The 24,782-nt window shown below is 33.3% G+C and overlaps 1 protein-coding gene across 1 annotated transcript in view; it reads right to left on the reverse strand.

Annotated features, from left to right (window-relative positions):
• LOC145285034 (transducin-like enhancer protein 4) overlaps positions 1–24,782 on the reverse strand; it is a 138,177-nt gene that overhangs the window by 17,269 nt on the left and 96,126 nt on the right. The window contains exons 8-13 of the mRNA XM_080134109.1: positions 12,010–12,308; positions 7,738–7,842; positions 4,840–4,890; positions 2,568–2,705; positions 800–911; positions 560–702 (exon numbers count right to left, since the gene is read on the reverse strand). Coding sequence (XP_079990235.1) covers positions 560–702; positions 800–911; positions 2,568–2,705; positions 4,840–4,890; positions 7,738–7,842; positions 12,010–12,308 — 848 coding nt within the window. The remainder of the gene's footprint in view (positions 1–559; positions 703–799; positions 912–2,567; positions 2,706–4,839; positions 4,891–7,737; positions 7,843–12,009; positions 12,309–24,782) is intronic.

Consider the following 24,782-nt stretch of genomic DNA (forward strand, 5'->3'; position numbering starts at 1 on the left):
GTGTGTGCTTAGAGTTATGTTAAAAATAAATCTAAGTTATTGATTAATAAGATGCGAAAGCTCAAATACTATACTTTGCAGATTCCAGAAATGTACCATGGTTTTATTGACATAATTTACTGTTTAAAAAAGACTTACAACTCATCTCAAATCGTCAGCTTCAAGCAAAAATGAACCTTTCCTTGGAGCTGATGATTGGAGATGGATGGTAAGGGTCTTTAAACAGCTAAAGCTTAACAGCATTAATGAAACTATGGTAAATCTCTGGCTTCTGATGTAGTTTTGAAATAAACAATTTGTTAATTTGTGTGTGTGTGTATATATATATATATATATATATATATATATATATGACACGTAATGTATTATTAATAGCTCTACAGAAAACTTTAAATTTTTTAATACTCAATATTGAGCATCTTTGCTATAGAAATTGATTCTTATTGCAATAGATCTGAATTGCAGAAATTTTATATTACCAGATTATAAAAGACATGAGTAGCAAGTAGAGGGGGTGAGGGAACCTGAAATAAAAGATGAGTTTCTCCAATCTACGTACCATTGGTCCCCTGGAATAACTGCTTGGTGAAATACTGCTGTGCAACATGTTATTGCTATAGACGGCGCTCGGACTAAGCTCTGCTGAGACTGCATGGCCAGCATGTGGCATAAAAGGGTATGCACCTGAAACATATGAAAATTCTGAATTAAGACCATTGTGAAGCTGACTGCATAATCGACAGTAGGTTGGTACACGAGACAACATCAATTCGTACCAAATTAGAGAGATGCGACTTACTTAAAGGGGGCGCTTTCGCTATCGGTTTCATGCCACTTGAGGGACCTGGCGTTACGCTCCCTGAACTCGTTGGAGTGAGAGACTTTGATACAGGAGTGCCAGATTTATCATTCTGGAAAAACAAATAGAAAAAAAAAAAAAAAAAAATCAAAATAAAATTAGGAAAATATATATATACATTCATAATTTACCTACATTCTAAGAATTTAAAAACATAGTATATACCATATTTGTCTTGCATCGCACGGTGAAAAGGGATCAACTAAAACACCAGTCAAGAAAAACAAACTAAAGAGGAGAGGAGAGACTGGTGCAAGGTAAATATATTTTTATTGATCTAATTTATAAAAGGCACTAGGTCTGTCTTCATATTTTAAAACCATCTTCTGAAACTAAAAGCCGCAGAGCAGCGCTAGGGGCCTCAAAAGATTGGATTTTTTATGGACCAATTTTTTATGGGTCTTTAGCTGGCTAAAATAAGGGCTCAAAATTGAAAAAACGTTATACATTTTGTATATTCATCTTAGTTTATTTTTAATCAGTTAATATGCATACCACATTGCTAACGTTACCAACTTTGAATGTTAGTTTTGCTTTCGGTTTTAATTCTAACTGATAGTACCCAAATACTTTTACTTTCTAAATCATGACTTTAATAATATCTACAAAATCTACACAAATTAAAATATGTTTAAGCTTCTGGGCAAAGCTGGGCACCCACCTGCTAGTTTTATTTAATTTTTTAAAATTATATTAATTTTTTTTATTATAAATATATTCTTTTGTTTTCATACAACAATGCAACTACAATATTTTCCACTGACAGACTCAGCCAAAGTTGCTCGACTAGTGATTCATCAGTAGCAGCAATTACAGGGTATGTACAGATTTTCAATGTTCATTTTCAAGGATTTTTCAAAGCCTTCTCCAGATAAAATTAAAGTTTTCAAAACAAAATTTGGGGTTCATTTTACAATCCACAGCGATTCGAAAAAGTGAGGTGGGGAAAAAAAAAAAAAAAAAATGTTACCATAGCCAATAAAAATTACTTTGCAGTCTACCTGCATAATTTTTTGGTGTTTTTAAGTAGTTTTCAATTTCATCTCAAATATTAACTCTTTACAGCCTTTAAATTTCTAACCAAAATGGCTGCCATCTTGTCCATTTTAAGGGGCCTGGCCAGCCTCATTTTCAGTTATCACAATTTCTTTTTGTGCTGGAGGGGTGGGGAGATTTGCCAGTGGAGAGTCCTGTCCCACTAAATTATAAATGAAAGCAAAAATAACTTGAATCCCCCCCCCCTCCAAAAAAAAAAAAAACTACCTGAGGTAGTTTGTGATAAAGGAACATAACTCTTGTATCCACAATACTACTATGCAATTTCAGAACAATGTATTTCCATTTTATTTTCAATATTGAAAAAATATTTTAATGGCATTTTTATTAATATTTAAAAAATAACTTCATAGTATTATTTTGATTTTATTTTTAATATTCCGATAAATGTTTACTAGATATAAGGAATGCAATTTAAGGATTTTTCATGGTAATAGAAATAAGGCCTTTTCAAGGCAAAAGTCAAAATTCAAGGACTTTTCAAATATGTGAACCCTGAATTAGTCATACATATTAGTAAAACCAAAAAGATAACAGACACTGCTTTGAAAAATTGCCCAAAAACCATTGGAACATATATAGCAGCCAAGCAGGATAGGGAAAATGGATTCATTTTTTTTTTTTTACGTCTTAAAATACAGAAATTTCTTACCTCTTTATGTTTAGAGGAAGATGTTGTGCTGGCATGCGAAGAAGAATCGCTACGAGGGCTGCTTCTGTCGTCTTTTTTATGGGAATCTTTTAGAACTTTTTCTCTCGGTGATAAGTCTCCATTAACAGGAGAACTGTCCTGGAAAACACAAAAGCAAACAAAAACAAAAATAAATAAAACAATGAAAATATGCACATACACACATAAGACACAAATATACAAGTTTTTGCTATTTAATTGGAATTCTTATTGAGATGAGTAATTTGCATTATTTATTAATTTTATTTTATTGCGGACTATTATCTTTATCTTTTAGTTGTTTCATGACATTTCGGCCAACTATTCCTCTGGCCTTTGTCATATGGTTAACCACGACGGAATAGGAATGTCTCCTAACTGCATCCTCAGCAATTACTGCCTTACATAGTTGTTGTTGGCTTGCGTTTTGGCCAACTAAGCCTGATGAAGGGCAGATGAATAGTTGGCAGAAACGTTAAACTAAAAGATGAGGAAAATAGTCCGCAATAAATAAATACAAATTTACTTATTGTATTAAATATATATACGCACACATGCACATATGTGCACGAGGCATACATATATATGCATGCATACACAACAGTACAAGTATACCCCCACCCAAGAAATTCAACCCATGAAAACGTCTGTAAAGTCTAATATTTGGTTTCTATATTTTTGAGATGAGGATTCATTATTCATATTTTTGGATTCTTCAAACTACTGTTCTCATCTTTAGTGTTATTTTCACATTTTGGTTGATGTAATCTCCATTAGGTGTGTCTTGTCGAACTCTGGAATCTGCATGGAATTTTGAATGGAACACATTTAAACCACAGGGATAGCATGCTCTCGTTCTGTCAGCCATGACTAGATAGAAGTTCTTAGTAATTCGCACTTACATTTTGAATTTGATCCACACTTGGTAAAAATTCAGTTGTAACTTACATTCTAGAGGTTGAAAATTCCATTTATATTCCAGACAAAACTCAAAATAGGATTGAAAATTACTTGACTTCTACCCAGCATGTTACTTCTGTGGATTAAATAAAGGGTTCCGGTCAAAATTCTGTGCATATTCCAGAGTTCAAAAAGATACACCTGAAGACAGTCAGAAATTACATCAGCTGAAACATTGTGGAAATTACTTTCAAGATGAGGACAGTCTTCCAAAGAATCCAAGCAAATTGTTACAAAAACTAAGTGTCTACTGTGATAGAAATCAGTTTTTTTTTTTAGAACACCCTTGGTGGGAAGCTATACAGCAAGATATTTGTTCACATTACATTTAAACTTCTGCATGTTGGTACCACTGAGAAAGCAGGGAGAGAATTCCAAAGGCAAGTAACCCAATGAAAGAAGCTATCAGTAGAAAATATTCCGGCATTCAGATATCTCTGCAGATAAGAACAGTAGTCCGAAGAATCCCCAAAAATTCAAAGTCTTTGACACTTGAGTAATTGTTTTATCATTGCAAGGAGAACGGTTTCAAAAATGCTTTAGACAGTTTATAGAAAAAAAAAAACAAAAAAAAATGGCCCCAATGCAAGGTTACTTCGAAAGAAAATGTCAATATCGTCAATACCTTGACTAAAACATATGTACAGACAGGTCCACAAATTCACAGACTTCGGAACAATGTTAAATGCAAACAGTAACATAATCACTCATTCAGTCCTAAGAGAGGAGCATGTCAACAATTTGGCACATTTTATCTGGGTTGGCTTGTAACGCAGAGCTTCACATTCAGAGCATATCATTGAATGTTGATAAAACTGTTGGAAATTCATATTTGAAAACTGTTGGTCAAATGAAGCGTAGAGTAGCATTTATTTGTACAAAATATGGTTGGATTGCAAAAGGGATTGTGAATTTTATTAACAATTCCATGGGTGGCATTTTTAGAGCGAGGTCGGCCTATAATATATAAATATTTATTTTTAATAGCATCTATATTAGAATATTTGTAATTAATCTTTTACAAAGTTATTTCTCAGAGATTTATTTTTTATTTTCTGAATTCTAAAATATTTAATATATTCTAAAGAATATTAAAATAACGACTTTTTAAAATGGAAAATTAAAAAAATAAATAAAAATTAGATTTTAAGGTAATTTACAATCTAACTTAATTATCATAAAGCGAGCAACTGTAAGATTTGATAAAATTAAAACGGAAACAAAAATAAAAAAAAAAGAGAAAAAGAAATAAAACCTTACTGATTTTAAAACTCACTTTATATATCATACTTACTTCTGCAACATCAACAACAAGGTCCTGGTCACTTTTTTCACCATCACTATCCTAGAGGAAAAAAATAAAAAAGTAAGGACATTTCTTTAAAAAAAAAAAAACTTTATCAAATTGTAATATAGGGTGACCTACTAAATATGCCACCCATGGAATCGTTAATAAAACTCACAATCCTTTTTGCAATCCAACCATATTTGGTACAAATAAACTTCAGTCTATGCTGACTTGTCCACCAAGTTCCAGTCATGAATATCCAACAGTTTTTTTTTTTTTTTTTTTTTTTTTTTACTATTTAGTAAGATCAGGTAAATACAACATACACAACTGCCAATAACTACCCTGATTAGGCTTTGATGGTATCCTCCACTTCAGAAATGATCATGGAATTTAAACAGTTTCTTTGAGATAACTGTAAAAATAAAACAATCCGGGGATTAAAGCCCGGTGAATGTGAAGCCTATTTAGAAGGACGCCTCCAACTGAGGAGACAATCGCAAAAGTGCCCTCTCCCTATATCATTGAACAGCGATAAAACAAAAACTGTTGGACATTCATGACTAAAATTTGGTGGACAAGTCAGGCATAAACTGAAGTTTATTTGTACCAAAAATGGTTGGATTGTAGAAAAGATTGTGAATTTTATTAACGATTCCATAAGTAGTATTTTTCAGGGTTTTCTCTTCTATTTCTAATTGAAGCTATGGATGTTGTCCACCTATCTTTCTCCTGAGCAATAAGTAAAGCTGTTCTTTTGATGATTTTGTTTTTTTTTATAGGAAGAGATGTCAATTTAAAAATATATTTTATTCATTTTGACTATGTGGATATCCATTTTCTTACTCGTAACTTAACCATCTTCACTAGAGCCTAATTGCCCCTAATTTTATGAATGTCATTATGCGTTTCTTCATTAAAATCCGTTCTCCAACTTCAAATCCGTTCTTTATCACATGATCAAATCTACCCAATCAGATATCAACCATATATCATATGGAATCCAAGCGTATCCTCGGTTAAATACTGATTGGACATGTTTGCTAGTAAAGATGTTGGCAAGATATAGCAATTGTGTTAAGAGGAGAGGAAATATTAGACAAAAAAGCGGTTAAAGGATTTACTGTTTAATTAAGGAGTGTCACTTTTGGGGGGGGGGGAGGGAGAGAGACCACCCTGTAAAAAAAAAAAAAAAAAAAATTGTCACCCTGTAAAAAAAAAAAAAAAAAAAAAAAAAAAATTTGCAACCAACAGGCCATCATTTCCAACTCTAAAAATACTGCTCCTCTTCAATTTTTTTCCCACAATATAGAACAAATTAAACGGATATTCTACAAATGTTACATTGTGGACCTTGGGTTTAATTTTGGCAGTCTTAATACTTTTGCGTCTCTTATATTGCCGTTTAGTCATTTACATGCCATGAGTGATGTTTCCAACAAAGGAGAAAAAAAATGCTGTTTTCTTGTTCGAAATTTATTCACCTAAAACTGATCATTAGCTAGCTTTTGACATTGAAGGGATTTTTTTTTTTTTTTTTTAGCTCCTTACATCAAGTGGATTCATGCCTTGTCTGAAGTGATTTCCATAAAGAAAAAAGAAAAAAAAAAGATACAAGATTACAGAATCTAATTTTTGGACTAACCAAATTAGTTTTAAACTTTTATGACTAAAATAAAAATAATAAAAACAAATTGAACAAAAAGGAGTAAAATGTCTCAATTATAAAGAAGAAAAGTTTGGATTTAGCTACTTTATTAAAAAGAATGAAATGAGGATTAAAGACATTTTCATTTTAAAAAAATTTTTTTTTTTTTATTAATATAGAAGTGTTTCTTTTTGTAGAGAAAATTTATTACATTAAAAACATCTGTAACCCTTTTTTTTTTTTAGAGAAAAAACATTTATGGAAGAAATTATCTAATCACTAGCAAAGATACCTGCAATTTATGTGAGACTTGCAGTAAATGGATGTTGTAAGAGCTGCACAAAATATGACCTTAACCTTTGACTGTGACCTTGAAAAATTGTGTGCACCATCCCTAGGTTGGAGACCATCATGTCAGATTTGGTCATGATTGGTTCAGTGCTGTGGGCTGTACATCGTATATACATAGGCTATGACCATGACCTTGGAAAATGGTATACATAATCCCCAAGTGGGAGACCACCATTCCAGGTTTGGTCATGATCAGTCCAATGGCTTGGGCTGTAGGAGAGTCGTACAGACACACATAAACGCTATACAGTATATATAAATAGGAGTAAAAAATAACTAAAAAAAAAAACAACAAAAAACAAAGAAAAAAAAAACAAAAAAAACAAAAACAAAAAACAAAAAAAACCACAATATTAATAAACCAATCAGGTTCTGTTTGTCTCTTTATCACTGTCCATGAATTGTATGGCTTTGAAGACCTAATCTATAGTAGAAGAGCTGCGTGGGTCAAGGGAAGGGTATGAAGAGGACCATATATTTCTTTGTTTAACATCTTCATTTTCCTTCCTCTTCTACAAGTCTGTGATGCCGTGACTATATGCACATAATGCGTTATATAATTTACTATTAATATTATTATCTATAAAAGTGAGAATGTGTGCGTGCATGGACACTTCTCAACCTATATACTCAACAAATTTTTCATCTACAGTCTTGAAATTATATATATATATATATATATATATATATTATTCATACAATTGAAAAACAAATGGTTTTCATCGGGGGGAAAAAAGAACTAAGGGGTAAAAATTGAAGAATTTGTATGTGGGAGAGGGAGTCATTGGTATTTTTTCTGTTTGTCAACCGTTTCATGAATTCATGTGAGATTCTGTGTTAAGAATAAAAAAAAAAAAAAAAAATGTGAAACAACATCTACATACGAGAAATCATAGAAAGCTTACGTTAGGTTTTTCTTCCGCTCGCCGTTTTTTTGAGTTCTCATTTACTTCTGGCGACCGGCTTCGATGTCTGTACTTTTCGCGGTCAGCCGGAGATGCAGATGCTCTCTAAACAAAGAAAAATAAAATAAAAATGAACATGAGTGTATGGATAGACTCCAAAATATGATGGAAGTTACAAACAGTAATCGCACAGGGACATTCTAATATTTAATGTAAGAAAAATTTTAATATTTAATGTAAGAAAAATAGCTAATTTGACATCAAAAATTTACATTACTTTTTACAAATTTTATTTGAGAGGAAAGCTCCTAAACTATTTTCTCCTGATGACCAGACATTGTTTGAAAGACGAAATGCAATACTTCACAAGTGAATTATATACAAGCCTACAAGCCCCCCCCCCCACCTCCAACAAAAAACAAAACATCTGTTGTCCACTTAATACCAAGTTTCTGTTCCTGTTCCAGTAGCAAATTTAATTCTATGGACACTTTAGTTATTTAATGCAATTTTAAACTTTTCATAAGTATAAAATATGTGATGATAATTTGATGAATGTCTACCTGTTTAATGCTGCATCCTATAAAAACTGCTATAAGAAATTAAGATTTTCTGGATTGGATTCTGAAAGGGCACATTAATTGTTTTTTTTAATGATAACCTAAATAGGTATTTATGAATGTGGAACATAATACCAGTGTGTGGATAATCAGGTGTAAAGTTTGATTTATTGCGATTAGAGTCTAAAGTTAAAAATCTGACAACAATGTTATGTTAGATTTTAAAAATACAAAAAAAAAAAAACAAAACTTTCACTTTCCAAGTGGCAGTGAAAACAAGTTTCAGTTGGATTCATCCATGTAAAATGCAATTTTAATGTTTTTTTTTTTTCTAGTCTAGGAGTGCTGGATGGAAATATGGTTTCTAAAACAATATACAATATTTAAAAAAAAAAAAAAAAAAAATTGCATCATTATTTGAAAAGTGAGAAAAAAAAAATCATGCAAAATATTAGAACAAGGGTTCTCAACCTCCAACCCACGACTCCTTTTTTTATCCAATTGTCAAAAGGTCACAAACCTCACTTGGGTGTATTAATTTATTTTTTTTAATATTGCTCATTGAAGTGGTTTAATTTTTGTGTAGTTTTAAACATTTAGCAACGATTGAAAATGTTGATAAATTTTATAACTTAAAATTAATTTTTAAATTCATAACTAATTACTTGGATTAAAAACTAAATTGAATAGAAGCTTACTGCAACTCAATAAACAAAACGTTTAATAGAATATAAAGACTAATCACCATCATGGCCACCACTAGAATAGAGTATATCTACTTATCTGGTCTTATTTGAGCTCTTCCATCAGCTGACTCAGATCTTCAGGATCAGTTGGCGTCATGTGCAATTTGCTGAATGTATATGGATCTAGGTTGTCCTATGCTCGTGTGTCCGTGCCATAGAGTCCACAGCAATACACTTCTCACCAACTCTTGCCTGCTCCTCTGGCAGTCAACAAAGTATATGGCTCTCCATAATGTATGCCCGAATTGTGAATCTCAAATTAAATCTCACATGGGAATCCACAGATCCTTATTTGTGAGCTTTCATATGGAATGATAGTCCAATTCACAATCCAAACATTGGACAATAGCAATTCACTTTTATTCCTATGAAGATTAGTCCAGGTGTTTTTCTTTATAAATTCTTGAATATGCAAAGAAACGCTTGAAAGAGCACAAAATGCAGGCCCATCTTCCAACCATGCTGGAATATTGAAAGATTGATAGCTTTAATCCTACCATTTGTAGTACCAGTGCTATGATCCTACTCCCAAGGGAATAACATCCCAATTGAGAACCCCTGCATTAAAGACCAAAAAATATATTAAAAGGAAACCGAAAAAAGGCAACAAAATCATTAAGCACAATGCATTTAGTAATCCCAGCAGAAGAGGAAAAAAGAAAAAGAAAATGTAACACTACACATTGATCTGAGCTCTAAGGCAAAGATAGTGTATTGTAGTTAGAGTCACATGTTCAACACACCAGCAATATTAGATAAATTAAAAAAAAAAAATTCACATTGCATTTTCTGCAATTGGGTTATTCAATTTTTTAAGGGATGGAATGTGGTACCATGTATCAGTGATGGAGTGATTCCAATATTTTTTCCTTTTTCTGATTCCGATAAAATTAGATTCAGATTCTAAAATCGCTTAAGATAGAATTTCATTTTTTTTTGGTGGGTGGGTGGAGAAAGAAAATTTAGTGTAAATACATCTTTTAAATGTAAAATTTTTTTTTTTATTTTTTATTTTTTTAAAAACAAACTTTTAAATGGTTTTCTTTTATGTATCGTATTCAAGATTTTGATAAACTGATTTGGAGATTCTCATCTATATTTTTTTTTTGCTTGTGGCATTTTTCACATGTGCCATTTTACCTTAAATTTCCTATTCTCTATAGATTATAGTTTTAGTGGAAGTTTAAAATATTTAAAATTTTGAAAGTACCAGCCATAAAAAAATAAGTTAAAAAAAAGAAATCTAATTTATAAAACTCACTGTGTGTGTGGATTTCCATATTTTCAAACTATCTCTTCTGAAACTAAAAGTCACAGAGCGGCACTAGAGGCCTCAAATGATTGGATTTTTTATAGACCATTCTTTAATGGGTCTTTAAAAAAATCATACATTTTATACATTCATCTTAGTTTATTTTTAATCAGTTCATGCGTGTCACGTTGGTATAGTGGTAACATCACCAGCTTTGAATGCTACAGTTTTGCTTTCACTTTGGTTCTTTTTTTTACTTTTGAAATCACGACTATAATAATATATACAAAATTTAGACAAATTAAAATATTTCAGCATATTTTACGACCGAGCAGTTGTATACTAATCCCAAGAGCGATAAGAGCCTTCTATCATGTCTGAAAGTGACAATGTTCAATGAGCGAGATTGGAGATGCGCCGCTGTGCAACTCAGGCTCTCTACCGATCCAAGTTATGACAACAGAACCATTCCCAGGATTGCCACAAATAACAGGGACATGCCCAGAGCGATGAAAAACTTTCCAGTCATGGTTATGGTCTTTGGTGTGGCTTTAAGTGAGGGCGACATCATGCCACCTTACATCTTCAAAGTCACCAAAGTGTATGTAGATGTGCTGGGGGGGGAGGTTGATCCTCTGGTGCAATCAGCTGGTCCCCTGGCAAACCCTGTGTTTGGCAGCAGGATTCAGCACCGGCCCACAAATCCAAAAACTTGTCTTTAGAAGGAGTGCTATGACTTTGTACCTTTCTCTCACTAGCTCCACCACTCCTTCCCCGATCTGAACATGTTGGACTACTTCGTTTAGTCCATACGTCTAGAACATCATGAACATGACCTCCCACAACACCAAAGCCAACCTGATTGCTGCCATCTCAAGTATTCACGGACCTCCAGCTGACACTTTTAGAAAAGGCATGCTCCCAGTTCCAGACCCATAGCAAGGTAGTGATTTAGGCTGAAGGCAGCTGCATTGAATAGATCTAAGTTCTACTACATAGTCAAGTTATCTGAATTTTTTTTTTTTTTTTTTTCAATAAAAGTTTTAAGATAAAGCTATAGTGTCGTTTTCTTTATCGTTCCATCCTGTATGTGGACACGTAGCAATGAGCAAATAGCATTGCCAAGCTACAGTACCTAGCCCTGCAACTCTGGCAAAAATCCCTGAATGGCAATCACCAATACGGTGGATAAAAACCAAGATGGGACTCCTCATCCAAAAGCGATCAAAACCCCTGGTGGTAATGGTTAATTATATCGATGTGTGCCTGAGTTATGAAAGTAAAATGAAAAGGCTAACCATCAGGAAAACACAAGACATCTTCGGAAAATTTATGAAAATATAGAGGCAGGAGTTAAAAATTAAAAAAAGTTTTATAAATTTTGTATTTTTTAAATTGCGGTGTGAGATGGGGGTTCTCAATGTCAAGACAATGCAGTACACATATGAAAACACTGTTAGTTTGAACACTGGAGCAAATAATTAATGTTTGTTGATACAGGCTTGAAAAGCAAGCATACAAATTGAACACGGCACACACGATAAAGTCGAGAAGAAAAATAAAGAAAAACAAACACGCACACACACAGGCAGTTTGGGTAGATTTTTGGAAGTCGAATGCCATTAATTTTTTTTATTTTCAGCAAATGAAGAAGGGTAGGTGGGTTTAAGGGTTTGTATTATTAAAGTCAACTTCCTAACAAAAGCATGTTAACCTTAACTCGGCAGAGAGGCAACGACGAAGAGCTGCTGAAGCCAGAGATGTGACCCCACTGGAAGAGAGAGAGAGAAATAGAGTTTTTAAATCTTTGGAGGAATGGAAAAATAGAATTGAAGAAACGGCTATATATTATTTTATTCAATTTAGATAAAACAAAATTACTATAAGTTGCTACAATAAATCTATTGTTCCAGTCTAAAAGACATTGTCGTGACTCATGGCAATTTTGTTTACCTAAATTGAATGAAATAATATCCTGCTCTTTATTAAGCACTATCAACAACCTTGTTGAAATTCAATGGTTTTTAATTTTGGATCTTTTTAACCTAGAATAAATTTATATATATATATTTATTTATATATAAGTCATTCAGAAAACCGAAAATAGAATTAATTTACACTCATAGATTAACAAAAAACAAAAACTAATAAAAATCTGTGTGAATTAATTCCATTTCTTGATTTGGGGAAGAACAGCTAACAATATATGTGCTCTGACGTTGGAAATTAACTTTCATTGAGCTTAAAATTTGTTACAATTCGAAATATGATTTATAAAATATATACCTCAATAATATATATATATATATATATATATATATATATATATATATATATATATATATATATAAGCCTGAAGAATCCTAGAGTGGATGAAACGCGGAATATTATTCAGTGTAGCTTAATCACCATATATATTTTATAAATTACTATATATATATATATATATAAAATCCTCGAAACAGTGTTTCATAAGTAATAACAGATGCTCCCTAAAATAACGTTAGGGGAATTGTGAAAGTAAATTGATTCGGCGATTGCAGGAAATTTAATTACTGATAAAATAACTTTCCAATGAAAGAACTTTTTTATTATTGGTTAAAAAAGACTTGCAAGACTATATATGGATAGATACATGGAGAGCTCAGAGACGTAGCCCAGAACAGAGAGAGAGAGAGAGCTCAGAGACATGTAGCCCAGAACAGAGAGAGAGAGAGAGCTCAGAGACATGTAGCCCAGAACAGAGAGAGAGCTCAGAGACATGTAGCCCAGAACAGAGAGAGAGAGAGCTCAGAGACATGCAGCCCAGAACAGAGAGAGAGCTCAGAGACATGTAGCCCAGAACAGAGAGAGAGAGAGCTCAGAGACATGTAGCCCAGAACAGAGAGAGAGAGAGCTCAGAGACATGTAGCCCAGAACAGAGAGAGAGAGAGAGCTCAGAGACATGTAGCCCAGAACAGAGAGAGATAAGAGGCGGAAAGATAAGTGCACATATACAAAAAGTACTAACTGAACTGTCAATATTTCTTTGTGTAAAAAATCATAAATGAGATATAAGAACAAAAAAAAAAAAAACTGATGAAAAATATATCAATTGATTCATCTTTATCAGTTCGATTTTGAACATTTTAGATCCAGCCAATTAAGTGTTTACTGATTTAAAAAAAAAAAAAAAGTGAGGAAACTATTAGTTAAATAGGAAATACTTTTAATTTCCGCTGAAAACAAAAAACAGAATGGTGTTTGGCGAGTATGAATTCTCACAATCTAGCAGAGACAAATCAATATTTACAAATCTAAATTGTTTTTGTGTGAAAAACCATAATTTATCACATTTGCTATGTTGACCAACATTAAAAATGGCTGACATAAAAGTAAAAAGAAAAAACAAAACTTCACTCTGCTTGTTTCATATGGTTCTAGAAGACTAAAAGCATAAGTTATTTTATGTTCAAATACACTAAGTAAAAAAAAAAACAATTCTTATCCAGAATTCCCTCATTAAAAAACAAGAAAAATCTGTATGATGCATATATCCGTGACAAGACTAAAATATATTTTAAAAATCATCTTTATTAATCAAGTAGTGTTAGATAAAACTAAGCAATTAATGGAAATTGCAATATAAATTTCACAAGTTTGAATTATTAAGTTATCTCCCTTTATTTTTGGAGATTTTTTTTTTCTTTCAAAATAGCAGGCAAGATTGTCACTCCTTGGTTATTCATAAAATTTGATTTATTTAAAACTAAATCTACTGGATCAATTTACATAATTTTTGGAATATATTTTTGTTCTGTCATGGGTATGTACATCAGGAAGATATTTATTTATTTATTTTTTTTTAAGTTAAAAAGTCTTTTACATATTCCTAATTAGTTATCACCTAACCCGACGGTTAAAAGAAATCATGTCAGGATAATTTGAAAACTTCCTAAAAAACGAGAAAAAAAACAAAAAACAAACTCTTACGTCCTGATTTCAAAATTATTTGAAATATTTTTTTTGAACAGGTGGATGTTTACCGAGTACAGAAAAAAATGAAGTGCAATATCAGAAAAGATACTGCACTTTGCTTCTAGCACAAAAAATCCAAGTGTATCTCAACTATTAATATTATTTATAAAAAAAAAAAAAAAAAAAATGTAGGTACAAACTTATCTAGATGTAAGTATATACGTGTGTACACGTACACCCGTCAGCTATATATATATATATATATATATATATATATATATATATATATAAAGAACCTATTTAAAAAAGAAAAAGAAAAAAATCAGGTAATGCTATTGGGGTGAGGTTGGGATCTCTACCTAATCTAGTGCCAATGGCTATCAACAAACAAAAAGGAATCGTGAATGCCAGGCAATGACTTGTTTGCACAGAAAACTCCCCCTCCCTCCACAAAAGAAAAAAAGGCAAAATGCAGTGTATTATGTAGGGAGTGTGTAAATGCGCAAGATGTTTTGTGTGTGAGATTAAAGGAAGAGAGAGCGAGTAAAAAACAACAAAAAAGCTAAAACGTGGTATGTATGGAAAAGGTACCATCGCTGGCAAATATTAGCTTTTCACTTCAGGGGCAAACCTCTAATATCTTGTAATAACACTTGTGCGAGCTTCGTGTTTGGATTTCACACCAAATTCCCGCTACTTAGCGTAATTCGGTCGCTGGTGTACACACAAGAGAAAAAACAAAAAAAAAAAAAAACAAAAAAAAAGAAAGACAAGTGGAGGAGGTGGCCAGTTTCCCAGCTAAGTTGCCTTGCTTATTGACACTGCCTGTGGACTCCGCGCAAATAGAAAGAGAGGCAAGAAGAAAGGAGATAATAGAAACGAAAAAGCAATAAACGAAAGAAAAATATTTGAAAAGGGAGACAGAATACAGGTATAAAAAACCGAAAAAATAAAGTAAAAAAATGGCATCAATGTAGAAACAAAATGGATTCCTGTGTCCATTTTTTTCTCCACTCAACTCGACCCCCCCCCTGACTAATGCTTTGCACACAAAAGGAGTCCATGCGATACGAAAGAATACAACCGCAGTATTGATGATGATGATGCAGCCTCTTAACTGGACTTGGGAAGTCATTCAAAGAATACTTCAATCTCTTTCCTCTTGCAGTTATGTATAATATAAACTATAGAGAGCGATAGGCAGTGATGATGATAGACATATGGTGAGGTTGGGGAAGGACAAGACATTGTGCTCAGCAACCAAGTTGTTGAAGAAAGGAATGAGGTGGGTCAGTCTGGGCAGTAAAGTTGAAGTGAATTGATATAGTAACAGAATATCGCTTTTGTTATATTGAAAGAAAAGGGAAGAGCATGAGAAAGTGTGTGTGTGTGGGGGGGAGAAAAAAGAAATCGAACACAAGTAGGTGGGTGGCAGAAATCCACACAAATTAGGGAAGAAAAAATGTATGGTTTCAATAAAGGGGTCGGGAGGGATAAAGAATGAGGGGCAGGGTTCAAATAAGGGATAAAGAGAGAGAGAGGGGCAGGGCTAAAATAAGGGATAAAGAGAGAGAGGGGCAGGGCTCAAATAAGGGATAAAGAGAGAGAGGGGCAGGGCTCAAATAAGGGATAAAGAGAGAGAGGGGCAGGGCTCAAATAAGGGATAAAGAGAGAGAGGGGCAGGGTTCAAATAAGGGATAAAGAGAGAGGGGGCAGGGCTCAAATAAGGGATAAAGAGAGAGAGGGGCAGGGCTCAAATAAGGGATAAAGAGAGAGAGGGGCAGGGCTCAAATAAGGGATAAAGAGAGAGAGGGGCAGGGCTCAAATAAGGGATAAAGAGAGAGAGGGGCAGGGCTCAAATAAGGGATAAAGAGAGAGAGGGGCAGGGCTCAAATAAGGGATAAAGAGAGAGAGGGGCAGGGCTCAAATAAGGGATAAAGAGAGAGAGGGGCAGGGCTCAAATAAGGGATAAAGAGAGAGAGGGGCAGGGCTCAAATAAGGGATAAAGAGAGAGAGGGGCAGGGCTCAAATAAGGGATAAAGAGAGAGAGGGGCAGGGTTCAAATAAGGGATAAAGAGAGAGAGGGGCAGGGCTCAAATAAGGGATAAAGAGAGAGAGGGGCAGGGCTCAAATAAGGGATAAAGAGAGAGAGGGGCAGGGCTCAAATAAGGGGTAAAGAGAGAGAGGGGCAGGGCTCAAATAAGGAATAAAGAGAGAGGGGCAGGGCTCAAATAAGGGATAAAGAGAGAGAGGGGCAGGGCTCAAATAAGGGGTAAAGAGAGAGAGGGGCAGGGCTCAAATAAGGAATAAAGAGAGAGGGGCAGGGCTCAAATAAGGAATAAAGAGAGAGGGGCAGGGCTCAAACAAGGGATAAAGAGAGGGGGCAGGGCTCAAACAAGGGATAAAGATAGAGGGGGCAGGCTCAAACAAGGGATAAAGATAGAGGGGGGCAGGGCTCAAATAAGGGATAAAGAGAGAGAGGGGCAGGGTTCAAATAAGGAATAAAGAGAGAGGGGCAGGGCTCAAATAAGGAATAAAGAGAGAGGGGCAGGGCTCAAATAAGGAATAAAGAGAGAGGGGGGCAGGGCTCAAATAAGGAATAAAGAGAGAGGGGGCAGGCTCAAACAAGGGATAAAGATAGAGGGGGGCAGGGGTCAAATAAGGGATAAAGAGAGAGGGGAGCAGGGCTCAAACAAGGGATAAAGAGAGGGGAGCAGGGCTAAAATAAGGGATAAAGAGAGAGGGGGCAGGGCTAAAATAAGGGATAAAGAGAGGGGCAGGGTTCAAATAAGGGATAAAGAGAGAGGGGGGCAGGGCTAAAATAAGGGATAAAGAGAGGGGGGGCAGGGTTCAAATAAGGGATAAAGAGAGAGGGGGCAGGGCTAAAATAAGGGATAAAGAGAGGGGCAGGGTTCAAATAAGGGATAAAGAGAGAGGGGGGCAGGGCTAAAATAAGGGATAAAGAGAGAGGGGGGCAGGGCTAAAATAAGGGATAAAGAGAGAGGGGGGCAGGGCTAAAATAAGGGATAAAGAGAGAGGGGCAAGGCTTCACAAGAGGGAGAAAGAGAAATGCTGGGATCAAATAAGAGATAAGAATGGAGTGAGATGTTGGATTCTACTATAGAATTGGACCCAGGTTCAAGTTCTGCATGGGAGGTAACCAGACAATATAAAATTCCTCTACCCTTCCACATGTTCTATGATAGTTGCACATTTTTTTAAGCCAAGAGAAATGGCTTTGATGACTTTTTACCTATCTTTATATTCAGATTATATTTCGTGTAGCAAGACATAGCTAATCTGCATGCCAAGTTTGGAAATATTCCAAACCCAGTTACAATGAGTAAACTATTTGCAACATGGATAAGATCAAGAGTATCTGACATGCCAGTTATGGTCTGAAAATGACATGTTGGCGACCCCCAACTTAGTCTATTCTCATACACTCCCACTCAAATCATATATTGAACATATAAAGTTATAAAATGCGTTAAGTTGGACCCAAATAGCATTTAAGCTGATATGAGAATTTTGTTTCATTTGTTATTGTTGTAGCATGTTATTGGCAATAAAATCGTGCACTCCCAACAGTTTATTTAAAAAAGTATGTAGTCCTAAGTGGAAAAATAGGTAATAATGGAAAGATTTTGGAATAAGCTGAGCATGTGAGGTCACTCCATAGGTGAAAAAACTTACTTTCACTGTGACTAATGTTTGTACAATTTTATTCTATTTTTATTTTTTATTTTTAAAATCCAAGTTGCGATTATTGAGAAAAGTGCAAACAAATGAATGGCCAAACAGGAGTGAATTACTAGTTCCAATACCTCCTTTGTCTGGGAACCAATTATAGTGGAAAAATGAATATCAGCAAGGGGACTAACACACATTTTTGATAAAATATAAAGTTATCTTGCTTACAACTAATTTTTTTTTCTGAAAATTAAACATGTGCAAGCAAATATTAAAAATTAAAATGACATTACAGCATTGTAGTCAATACCAGGTAGATACAGTGGATGCATTCGGGGGAAGAATGACGCAAGCGCCACTTGATACTTTTCACAAAGTGGTTAAATGTTTGGAGCATATTTTGAGCCTTTTAATGGGATTTAATAATCGTGTAATGGAAGAAATGTATTATCTATTTAAATACAAAAACAATATTCTAACAAAGTACAAATGTAACCAGATACAGTTATAAATCATAGATGTTAGTGCAGCAAATAATATAGAACAGAAAAACACTTTATATTGAAGATACTGATATATCTATGATAAATTAAATTACATAAATATACAAAATTACATTTTTTTTTTTTTAGATGTCTGACTGAACAACAAATGATGTTAATACTCGATTTGCAAGTCTGATTAAGTCTTCAAGTATCTTACTATCTTATTGCAAGTCTATATCTGGGAAAAGCAAAACAAATAGAACATAATTAGGTAGAAAATTTAAAGAAAATCTATGGTCTTAAGTATCCACATTTCAACAGACATGCATCAGATATTCAAACACTTATTTTAAATACTTTGAATTTGGTAATATTTTGTGATTAGGTTCTTGATATTTATGCATTTTGCGACAAAAACCTCAAAATTTCAACTTTTGACACATCGTTCTTTCAAAGCATTTTTTCTCTTAAGCATATGTGATTCGATAAAAATTGACGTTTTTTTGGTCTATGAATACTATTTTTGATCCTTTCCAACTTCCAAATAATGGTCTTCATTTCTGGTAGGAACTGGCTGATGTAATCACCATATTTTTCATAAGTCTGAGTACTTTACTGAAAATGAATCCAGACAGATTGGAAAACACCGAATTGTGACAAATATGGCAATTACATCAGCCAGAAGTGGAGACCATTATTCGAAAGTTGGAAAGGATCAAAAATAGAATTTAGAGAAAAAAAAAAAGAAAAAAAAAAAAAAAAAAAAAAAAAGTATTCTCTCTCATATATATATATATATATATATATATATATATATCACACACACACGGTATAATTACGTTGACACATCGGTTCCAATCAGATCACTGAAGTTAAGCAACAATGAACCTGGCCAATACCAGATGGGTGACCATTTGAGACTTCCAGGTGCTGTATGTGCTCTCCGCTTATCTCAGCATTGTTTCCAGTCGTCCTTGACTTCTTGCCACTGGACTCAAGCAGTGCCGATTCAGGAGAGGTGTGGTTCAGGATTGCACAACGCTTGCCACACAATTACACATGTAGCTTCTCCTACAGGGGGCATTTTTTGTCTTTCAAGACAAAACGGAGGCATCGATATATATATATATATATATATATATAAACCCACGCAAGCATAACAAAAAAAGAGATAAATAGGATAAATATCCAACTGGTTTATTTGGTTATTTGATTGTTTGCAGGTCAAACAAATTGTTCAGACTAGAAAAGCAAGAACAGAATAAAATAGCAGATAAAAACATGACTGAAAGGGGGAGGAGTGGTGGTGGTGGTGGTAGGAGCGATGGGAAAAGAAAGGAGAAACTAATGCAATGAAGGAAAGATGACTGGTACAGGAAGGAAAGAAATGAACAAAAAGTAAAAATTCAAGAAAAAGATTAGGGGAGGGGGAGGAAAAAAAAAAGAAAAAAAAAAAAAAAAAGAAAAAAAAAAAGGAGAATTATACTTCTGCATATTTTTAGAGGAGGATTAATTTGTATTATTTAGATTACCGTTCTTGTCTTTGGTGTTATTCTCACAGCATTTCGATTGATTTAAACTCCGACCTTCTAAAGGTTATCTTGTCAAACTGATGTCTTTCTATCAGACTTTGAAATCTGTATGGAATTTCGAATGGTACCCTTTATTTAATCCACAAGTGTAGCATGCTTTCATTTCGTCAACCATGACCAGGTAAAAGTCTTAATTCACCGTTGTATTGAGACTTCTACCTGCTCATAGCAAACAAAAAACAAAAGCATGCTGGCCCCATAAGAATTAAATAAACCATTCTGTCTGAAATTCTGTGCAGATTCTTAGAGAATGACAAGATACACCTGAAGAAGGTTAGAGGCTACATCAACCGCAACGTGAGAATAATGCTAAAGATGAGAACAGTAGTTTGAATAACCAAACTTACGCTTTTTACCGCAAAACCAAATTTGATAATTGTCCACACTCCTTCATTTCATTTTACTTCAGTTGAAGTTCTCAAAAATCAAGGGGGCTCTTTCCTAGGGGGCTAACCGTTGATCTCTATATGAGATTTAATGATATTTGAATATTCCATTAAATCTCCTTTACAACATCAGATGTTAAATTAGTAAAGTTAATATTAATTTTCCTCTCCTCAGTTGACAAGTAAAATATGCTATATCTTTCTTGTGGTTTCTTGGATTTACTGGATTCCAGGACAAGAATACCTCTAGTCTATTGGGGTATCCAGCTTAGTGTTGTCGCTATAGGTAACATCACTTGAAGATGTATCATTTCTTGTATAAGCACCTGCGGGTTAGACATACCGAGATCTTATTTGAGCTGCAAATACTATGCAATGTTGAATTTTTTGTCAGGGGTTTACTTGTGAAAAGAATTCTTATGCCAGGTTGTCCTGACAAACCCTAGTACATGGACCTCAGATACTCAAGGATATTGTCTAGTAGGCATTTAAGTTCTCTATATGTGCGTTATGCATGCATGACAAAAAGAGACTTCTATGTTCAAGCCATTATTAGTTTATTTTTTTATATTATCATTTTGGCCCAGTAGAAAAGGCAAAAGAAATTTGAAGAGGTAGAAAGTCATTTTGGTAGCAAAGGTATATAAAAGATGGCAGCAAGGCAGTGAGTTATGAAAAAAAAAGTGTTTACACATCAAGTGTTGAGCCATGTCTAGTCATTTAAGTATTAATTTCTTATAGAGTCACAGCATAAACAATTGTTTAATGTTGAGAAATGATCTTGCAATAAATATCTGATATGGTCCGAATTGGGACTCAACATATCTCAAAGCAGAAATGACTGAAGATTTGAACATAGATAATAAAGTCTTTATCAAAAGAATTGATTAATTTTTGTATTTTTAAACTATCGTTTGTTTTCATCCTCAAAAAAATTTTCAAAAATATATTCGAGGTGTCATTTAAATAACCAATTTTTAACGATCCTCTCAACCAATCCAAGTGTTGAATTAGATAGCAGTTAGTATTGTATATGCTAAGCAAATTAGAATTCAATTTACAGGCGAAAAAATTCTACTTGTTCCTTCCTTCCTTAGTCTGTACGTTATGATTTGAAAGAGACCAAATACAATTTTAGAAGGCCAAATTGTTAAAAAAAAAAAAAAAAAAAAAAAAAAAAAAAGTCAATTTTGTGAACTTTGGACAAAAATATGAGCGAACCCCCTTTGAGGTAATGTTTTCAAATATAAAATATTGTTGTAGTAATGTGAAAAATGAACTCCTAGTAATTTCTATATGCAGCAATTCTCAAACCAAAAAAAGTCAGCAGAATATGTATAAAAGAAAAAAATTCTTCCAAGGATCGTCTCTTACAATATGATTTTACTTTTGTACTGAACTATGTAGCACAATATTTTCTAAGCATTTATAAGTAATTATTAATTTATCTCCGAATTTAAAATACAATGGACATTATAAACTTGTATTTGCTGTGTGCTACTGGTTTTTCTGTTCAAAAACTAACTTTTTATGTTATCCAGAAAAATATCAGCTTTATCAAAATGTTTGATTAAATATTTCTCATTCTGTGTAATTTCTACAGATTATGCTAGTTTAATTAATCATTGAACTCATGCTGCTATTTTATAGGCTAATACCTTTCCCCAATTAGTGTCAGTATTTTAAACACTAGACGTCAGGAATTGAACATTGCCGGTTGACTTCAAAGTTGGTATGGGTCAACATTATCCTGCGTGCATAGAGACTGTGTGCAGGTTTTGCAAAAATAATTATCCGCAAGATGAATAAAGGTGAGTGACTATAAGAAATGAAGATGTTAGTTGGATGGTGTTGGCCACAGAGGGGATTCTAGAGAAGGATGGGATAAAGTTAGAGGGAGGCGACAATTTGGTTTTGTCAGGGAAATTAACAGTTGGGGTTAGACCTGAACCACAAAGTGAATTCGAACATAACAAACCAGCTATAAATACATATTAAACAAAATTTATTTATAACTGAATCATGACTTCATACCCTACTGGGTTCAGAGTGTAGAATCCGTTTTGTTTGCGGTCAATGAAAGAAGTATTTAAATCAAGGCAAGTTTTTTTTTTGTTTTGTTTTTATGTTTCAATCATGAGGCCTCCATTTTTTTTTTTTTTGGGGGGGGGTATGGGGTAGATGGGGTAGCTTATCCCCCACATTAAAATGACCTTGTATCTGACTGCTCTCACATTAAGACAAGTAAATAGAGATTTTACATCGTATAATCTGAGGAGATTCTCACTGACCAAAACATAGGTATTCAGTCAAAAATGACAAACATTATATTTTCCTAACTAAATCAAATATTGAATAAAATAAGTTTTTTTTTTTTTTAAATCTATTATAATAAAGTCGTATTCCTGTCTATTTGTTAACAATTTAATATGTACAAAAGGTACACCGTTTCAAAATAATTTTCATATACTGAAAACTGACTTCTATACACTTACATTTCTGCATGATTTCTATGTATTGCTATTCAAAAGAAATCTACATTCCAGGAGTGACCTCATTTGCATATTAAAGAAAATCTATTTTAATAATCACCTCAATGTCATTGTTTGCTGTAATAGAATAATTTTAATTATTTTATTTAAAAATATTTTAAGTTAATTTATTTTCAATTATTAACAGCTGACAACAGTTGCATTTAAAATCAGAAATAAGCTTATTCAAGTCATGCGAGTTACTCTGTGTTTGATTTTCGTAAACCAAAATGGATGCGTTTTATGCTTTTCATAACATTTAGGATATTCAGTGTATCTTAAATAGTATGTGACTAATCCCTCTGGCCAGCAATAGATTTTGACCAAGCAACGTCGGGTATATACAGCTAGTATTTTAATAAAATGTATTTGCCTTTAAATAAAAGACCGTTTACATATTTCAAAAGTAGCTTCATCTCAAATATTAGCAGGCTACCCAGCATTGCCCAGTTGTAAAATAGGCTTAAATGATATTTTGATTAATGCAGATTTCGTATTATATTATATTAGACACAATATATGGTAATGATTTAAAAAAAAAAAAAAAAAGAAAAAACTTGTGCGTCATTATATAGAACCAAAACCAAAACATTCAGCTTACAATTTACTTTTTCCTTTGACGTTAATGCCTGAGCTATGAAGACATGTTTGTTGCAAGGCTAAAAATTAAAACTTGAACCAATAGCTATTACCACCCATGTAAGTTCAACCATCACCTGGCAAATTCCATTTTTTAATTTTCACTTTTGCAGATTTTCCACGACTAAAATCCAAATATAAAGTTTTGCATGGGTTCGAATACCTTATATATGCAGTTTCCAACTGACCAGAGTTGGCTAGGCAAATTTTTTTTAAACAAATATATATATACGCATACATAAATATATCTAGAAAGGTTTGTTTTTACTATAAACTTTTTACACGAATATTACGCAAGTAAAAATCATGTAGAATATCTGCATGAATATAATTACACCTAACAGTTAATCAAAGATGATCATTCCATAAGAAAACCAAAAAAACTTATAGAGAATTAAAATATTTAAAAGAATATGCAAATTAGCCAGATCTTTTGAATTCAATTCCACGATCCATATATAGCCAAGTTGTATTTTTAAATAAATAGTAAAAAGGGTTTTTAATATGAATATTAATACATAAAAAAATTATAGGAGTATAGATATTGCTATGTTACATTAAATTGACTAAACAATTCTAGTTTTATATATTTAAAATCAGCTGCTCCTGATGTTATATACTGAATTACCCCCCAACTTGCTATTGCATTTTTTTTTTTTTTTTTTTTTTTAAATAAAGAACCTGTTAACAATCCAAATATTTTGTTTTTCTAGCAAATAACATTTATAAATTGAACATCTGAAGTTTAAACATTAACATGGAAAAAAAATAAAATTCAAAAGCACCCAACAAGCTTGAATTGAGCTTTTATAAAAAAAAAAAAATATATATAAACATATGCTTTTGGAGTCTTGATGATGACAATGTCAAAATGTTCATCGATCTGCACAGATTACTTATGTTTATATATTATAAAACTTCAGACCAAAATCAGTACCATCAATTTCAAATCCAAAGACAGGCCGAGGCAAGCCTATGAAAGGTGATCACATGCCAATCCCTCTGTGCGCGAGTTGAAACTGGTGAAACCAATATTGCACTGATCTATAACAAATGAATATTACACTAATTTTTTAAAAACATAATCGAGCACTCTAAGGTTCTCTCTTCCTAATCTTAGGAAACAAGATGGCTGCTCCTATCAGTAGAAATTGCTAAAACTCCCCCACAACTGGAGATGGATTTGATGAGAGTTGTTTTGGCT

Source organism: Euprymna scolopes, chromosome 9 (genome assembly GCF_053919585.1).
Source record: "Euprymna scolopes isolate OS-2025 chromosome 9, ASM5391958v1, whole genome shotgun sequence".
In the NCBI taxonomy this organism is placed as follows: domain Eukaryota; kingdom Metazoa; phylum Mollusca; class Cephalopoda; order Sepiida; family Sepiolidae; genus Euprymna; species Euprymna scolopes.